We start from the raw sequence: 6,271 nt of genomic DNA on the forward strand, positions 1-6,271 counted from the left end.
TATAGTTTCATCCAAATACCTTCACTTACCTTCACTTCCATGCTTTGAGCTGTCCGTGTGTTTCATGCTTTCATCGGTGCCGACCCCTCAAAATTTTCTTCAGTTTACGATCTTTCAAATACGTTAAATAAAGCCTTCCATGATAAAATAGGAGGCCGCAAATCAATCTTGAAAATAGGGCTTTTTCACTATTAGACGTAACCTTTACCTGAGCTCGCGAATGTCCTGTAGGACGCGAAGAACGACCACTTTCCATCGTTTTCTTCGTGAAAAAAGTCGCCATATTTACTTCAGCTTAGCAGCCTAGCATTTCCACGCTTTTTACCGCTGTTTTAACAATCTGCAGACTCCTACAAGCGCCAAATCGCGCCAATTATAAAAAACAAAACTTGTATCACTGTGAGCTCATTCCAGTCTGAATCGTCAAAAAATGTCTGATGTTTTGCTCGATTTCGAAAAGAAATCCCTAGAATTTCAACTTAAGGTCACTGAATCTCCTCTTTCTTATATAAAACAGCAATGCGTTCAAGAATCTCGAATAGCTCTGGCAATATACATCCCGTATCCAATTTTGATGAAATGGCATGAGCTTGTTGGAATAAAAGACGAGAGAGGAAATGAGTTAAACTACATTGACCTTCTTAATTTTTGGATTCCTGGTCGATGGTTTAAAGTAAGCAAGGAGAACGGATCAAGAATCCACGGAAGATTGAGACGTGAAGCCGGTGCAGTTGTGAACAAATACACTGGGAAGAAAGTTAGTGGAAGTAAGAGAGAAGAGGCAAACAGGAAAGGGCTAACCCTTAACATTTATGAAACTGAGCTTGTGGTGCCTCATGAAATAGAAGAGAATCTGTCTGCTGCAGAGCAAGAAATAAAAGAATGGAAATTGAGGTACAAGGATCTTGAGAAGGAGAAGGAAAGCTTGGCAAGGGGAATGATGGAAGCAATAAGAAGAAAAGAAAATGAAATGGGAGAAACGGTCAAAACTACAGAGGAAAAGTTCAGAGATATTGAAGAAAAAAATAAAGAACTTTCTGAGTACATACAAAATTTAGAGAAAAAGACTGGTTTTCTTTGCCAAGGGAAAACTATAGACAGTTTGGGAAAAAGACAGCAATCGAGAAGACTGAAGGAGCTGAAAGAAAAATCAGAAATTGCCCTCTGGTTTCTTGAGTCACATGGACTCAAGCTGTCTTTTCTCAAGGTCCAGGAGGCAGCAACTAATGAATTTCACACCCTGGAATTTGACCAGTTGTCAGCTAATGAGACTGACCAGAACAACCTAGAAACTCTTCTATTTTTACTGGACAAATTCTGTGCAAGTGATGAACTTTACCATGAGTTGTCTCTTTTGTCTGAAGATTTACCAAGGACATATTTGATCAAACAAAGGAGGAATGAACTGAATAAACTCTGTCATATTGAAAGAACACCAGGTCAATACCCTGGTGCACAACTTTCATTTTCTGAAACTCTACAAGATCACATCAAACAATTTTTGGAGTCAAATTCAAACCACAAAGGTGATGAACCAATAAAGGTAAAGATCAGTTGTGATGGTGCGAAGATGTCGAGGTCAGCAAATTTTATGATAATGTCATTCTCACTCCTTCAAACAGGGGATTTAGTTATGTCATCAAAGGGCAACAGGACAATTGGTGTAGTCAATGGCCCTGAAAAATATGAAACAATTGAGACATCATTTTCAGAAATTATCAATGACATAAATTCTGTGAATAAAAATGGGAAGATCAAGGTTAATGACAAAGAAATAGCTGTTCAATTATTTCTCGGTGGAGACTACAAGTTCTTGCTGATGGCCATGGGGATGTCTGGGGCTACCTCAGACTATGCATGCCTTTGGTGTAAGGTGCACAAGCTTTTCAGGTGGGACATGTCCAAAGATCTGTCCCATTATAACGAAGAGCTCAAGAGAACACTCCAAGAAATTAAAGAGTTAAGTTCCTCTTCAAAGAAATTTTCATGTGTGAAAAGTCCATTGTTTACTATTGAGCTTGACCACATTATTCTTGATGAATTGCATTTAATGCTGAGAGTAACTGACAAACTGACTGAAAATTTAATCACAGAAGTAATGGAGAAGGATGCAAAGCAAGATTTTAACATGGCTCGGGGTAAGGAAAAGGGTGTAAACCTTGACATTCTCATTAAAACAATCAATGAACTCGGCATAACTTTTTCTCTCTGGGAGAAAAAAAATGCTGATGGGAAAGGCAGTGGAACATATGACTGGACTAGCCTTGTTGGGTCTGACAAGAAAAAGCTGACAAAACTTTTGCCAGCAAAACTCGAAGAACTAGATATCCTGTTCCCAGAAACAAAAGAAACAGTCATCAAACTCTGGAAAGATTTTTATACACTCTACAGTTTAATCAACTCTGATTCAAATGCTGGTGACTTTTACCTTGACATTTTCCAGAAATCTAAAGACTTTGTAAATTTGTTTTGTTCACTTGGTGGTGTTCGAATAGGATATGAAAAGAAGAGAGTGACTCCTTACATGCATGCATTAGTATATCATGTACCAATGTTCATCAAAAATCATAAAAACTTCAGACAGTTCACTGGTCAAGGCATTGAAAAAAATAATGATGATGCCAAGAAAATATACTTTCAAAAATCAAATAAGTGGGATGCGGCTCAGGATGTTCTGCTTCTGGAACACAGGCAGGAGGCACTAAAGCACTGCGAGAGAGAAAAAAGGCAGTACACCAAACGAAAAGCAGCTTACTGGGAGGATGGCATCATCGAGACACGAAAAAAAAGAAAGAGGGCATGTTTAAGAGAACTACAAAATGACCACAATGGAGCTGATGTACAAGGAAATAACTTAAGCGAAGATAAATACAACAAAATGACTGTTAAGCAGTTAAGACAGGAAATCAAATCTATAGGTATTAATGTGAAAGGGATTGCAAAGCTGAAAAAATGTCAATTGGTTGAGATTTTGAAGCAAAATCAGTAACTATGGCAAGCAAAGGAACAACAGATATGCAGACATGTATCACAAAATATATTTTTTAATTTGATTATTTGCAAAAATATCTTGTGAATAATTTTTAATGCTAATATGAATACTAAACTTTTGTTTGTTTATATGCTTACAACAAAATAATAACAATAATTTTGATATAGTGTATTTAATCATAAAGCATATAACTTTCTTTGATTTTCAATTGTTGCAATCACATATTCCACTAGAAATCTCTGCAAAATTATTTTGTAGATTTTCTTGTTTTATATTTATCTGTTCTAAGATAAATTAAATGTTTTTACAATCGCATGCTTTCCTGTTGACATATATCATAACTTTTTCAACTGGAAAATTTGGAGCAATTTTGACCTGACCACTGGATAAAACGTAACGTTTTTTTGAATTGTTAAGGACAGTTTTTAACTTAACAGGAAAGTCAACTGCTATTCCTTGTCCAAGTTGATTGAAATAATAGTACCAATATGGTGGAAGTTCAAATCGAGTAAAATCATTTTTTTCATAGAGTATACTAACTCCGTCTTCTGCTCTTTTACCTTTTCCTTTAAAAACGTATCTCACAATATCATGATCCATTCTAATTTCAGTGGAATAAAGAACTTTAACCGCATTCGATTTTAGGATTGAAAGAATGCCTTCCAGAAATGCAACTGATGCGCTCTGTAGTCTTTCCACGGTAACAGTGGGGTTGCTGTATGCCCTAGAAAGTTTTTAATGCAGAAAACAAAACATAAGATTGGAATCGAAAACGTGTTACGGTTAAGACGATCAAACCATCTTCTATAATGAAGCTCACATTTAAGCTTAAAATCACCATCGAAAACAAACTAAATATACCTGATAAGATGCTCATTCAAATGAGCCGAAGGCTCCCACGTGCTTGTCCACAATGGCCAGTCCTTCCATTTTACTAGGTATTCAAAGTCCTGAAATTGTCAGAGATTGATTAGAGCTGTTTATGAACTTACTTCGATTGTAGTATAAATTTCATCCGAAGTAAAATATAGCTGCAGGAACATAAAAGGGTCAATACACATACCTCGTTCTTCAATCTTCGCCGGCTGATAAGTCTCTCCACAAAATAAACTTTAGATCCGCTTTTAAATTTTCTCCTTCCTTTCAAATGAACTTCTAAATCCACTGTAGAAAGAACATTTAGTGCTTTATAATCAACTCGATTCCTCCGCGGAAATCTACTTCGCTCCATGTTTACATGAAATCTGACGCCATAGCGCATGAACAGTAGAACCTGAAGAAACTACTGACCTCGCGGACCGCGGGAGTAAAATGTCTCGGATTGCTGGTAATGTGACCACACTTTTTCCATCTTGAAACAGGTTGTATATGACTTACGATCCACTCACAATCTTGGGGCGTATCAAGTGAACTATAATGAGACGAAATGCATAAATATAAAAGTTCAGCCCGAAATAAGTTGTTTGTCTTTTATTCTGGCCAAATAATGCGGAAAAATAATCTTATTCAGTGACGAACTAAAACTAATTCATCTAAGAGACGTTAGTTTTAACAGTGTACTATAATAAAGTTCACTGGATCTCAAAATGAATAATCCCACAGATTAGAGACTTCCCATCTTGATCTTTGATTTCTGCCTTTAGTTTCAATTCACCACTGGGGAAAGTGGATGAGACGTATTCGATCAAAACAAACTCCACTTGGACACCGCTCTTCAATGGACAAGATAAGCCGTGGTCGAGACATACATCAGGATTGGGCAGCGGTAAAGGAACAGGTATCGGTCCAAAGATAGCGTAGGCGTAAATCTTAGCGCCGGTGACAACTTCGTGTGGAATGAAGTTGATGCTGAGGGTTTCATTGCTTCCTTTCTTCAAAACGCACGGTTCTTCCTCGCACGGGGTCACATCAATGGAGACGATTTCAGCCAGCTCTTCAGCGGACGAGCAGTTCTGGTAGCTGATTTGCTTGCAGGAAACTACTGCAATTGCCAGCAGAGAGACAAGAAGGAAAAGTTCAGCCTTCATCTTGGATTGCCTTTGCTCTTTCAGTTCGAATTCCTTTGCTATCCAGCTGGGATTTGCAGTCATGAAAGTGGTACGGTGTGGTTTCAGTTCGGTGTTTATATACAAAATTTCAATCCCTTATGTCACGCAACGACTTTCCTTTCACCCTTTCCAACTAAACATCAGTTTACATATTCTCCATACTGTTCTCTACTCATCAGCCTGCATAAAAGGCGCTTATTTAGCCATCATCTCCTAAAATACTGACCAGGAGAATTTGTTTAGTAATCAAGAGATTATCGGTTAGTCATCATTTTCTTTATTCCAATGACCTCAATTTTGATACAGGGCTGGGATGGTAACGAGAAATTAGATGTCACTCTCAGGGCTTAAAAGAAAAAAAAAGATGTGTTGCGCTATATAATCTTTGTAATCTTTATAATCTATATAATCTATATAATCTATCTTTATAATCTATATAATCTATCTTTATAATCTATATAATCTATCTTTACAATCTATATAATCTTTGTGTTGCGCTTTATAATCTACTGTTCTCTAATCATCAGCCTGCATAAAAGGCGCTTATTTGGCCATCATCTCCTAAAATGCTGACCAGGAGAATTTGTTTAGCAATCAAGAGATTATCGGTTAGTCATCATTTTCTTTATTCCAATGACCTCAATTTTGATACAGGGCTGGGATGGTAACGAGAAATTAGATGTCACTCTCAGGGCTTAAAAGAAAAAAAAAAGATGTGTTGCGCTATATAATCTTTGAGCTGACAATGATGTTAACACTTTCGACGCAAAATCGATGAACTTTTGAAATCAGTTATTAACATGGGAAAAGTAACGCGGAATGTGGACGCAAACTTGAAAATAGTGCTGTATTCCGTCGCCTTCACAGTAAAAATAGGCATAATTTCACACGGAAATCAGTTTTCACTTTCTGGTCTCCATAGATTTGATTTCTTACATTACGCAGATAATAAAGGTATCAGCAACGACTCAGCTCAAACCAGGGGGATTTGAATATCGAAAGGACAATCGAATATTTTATTAAATTGAAGGACAGACCCGTATCAAAATCTCATCAAGAATCACGCGATGGTACTTTCAAATACCGAACTTGAGGAAAACAATCATCATGCATGCTTTCGAAAGGAAACTTCAGTTAGTGGATTACTATCGACGCAAAATCGATAACTTTTGAAATCAGAGCTATTAACATGGGAAAGTAACGCGGAATGTGGGACGCGAACTTGAAAATG

The 6,271-nt window shown here is 37.1% G+C and overlaps 2 protein-coding genes across 3 annotated transcripts; both read right to left on the reverse strand.

Moving 5' to 3' along the window:
* Positions 1-3,024: 3,024 nt before the first annotated feature.
* Positions 3,025-4,489, reverse strand: LOC148727742 (uncharacterized). Of its 2 annotated transcripts, XM_088762372.1 has the most exons (4): positions 4,283-4,489; positions 4,056-4,156; positions 3,854-3,942; positions 3,025-3,716 (listed from the first exon to the last, which is right to left on the reverse strand). In XM_088762372.1, the coding sequence occupies exons 1-4, from the start codon at positions 4,341-4,343 to the stop codon at positions 3,287-3,289; spliced, it is 681 nt and encodes a 226-aa protein (XP_088618498.1). In that variant the 5' UTR covers positions 4,344-4,489; the 3' UTR covers positions 3,025-3,286. The 2 variants fall into 2 exon arrangements, with proteins under 2 accessions (XP_088618498.1, XP_088618497.1); XM_088762371.1 differs by lacking the exon at positions 4,283-4,489 and having other exon boundaries at positions 4,056-4,276.
* On the reverse strand, positions 4,448-5,147 carry LOC111327323 (ecdysteroid-regulated 16 kDa protein). Its single transcript, XM_022931481.2, has one exon. It carries the CDS (start codon positions 5,080-5,082, stop codon positions 4,564-4,566), a length of 519 nt encoding a protein of 172 aa, XP_022787216.1. The 5' UTR covers positions 5,083-5,147; the 3' UTR covers positions 4,448-4,563.
* Positions 5,148-6,271: the final 1,124 nt, after the last annotated feature.

This window comes from Stylophora pistillata, chromosome 6, assembly GCF_964205215.1.
Source record: "Stylophora pistillata chromosome 6, jaStyPist1.2, whole genome shotgun sequence".
NCBI lineage: Eukaryota > Metazoa > Cnidaria > Anthozoa > Scleractinia > Pocilloporidae > Stylophora > Stylophora pistillata.

Bases quoted from the DNA above. Each gene is read 5' to 3' on its own strand.
- LOC148727742 (XM_088762371.1), bottom strand. From the start codon at position 4,253: ATGCGCTATGGCGTCAGATTTCATGTAAACATGGAGCGAAGTAGATTT. The intron at 3,943-4,055 runs GTATGTGTATTG...TGACAATTTCAG, and splicing joins GGCGAAGATTGAAGAACGAG to GACTTTGAATACCTAGTAAA. The intron at 3,717-3,853 runs GTATATTTAGTT...AAAACTTTCTAG, and splicing joins TTGAATGAGCATCTTATCAG to GGCATACAGCAACCCCACTG.
- LOC111327323 (XM_022931481.2), bottom strand. From the start codon at position 5,082: ATGACTGCAAATCCCAGCTGGATAGCAAAGGAATTCGAACTGAAAGAG.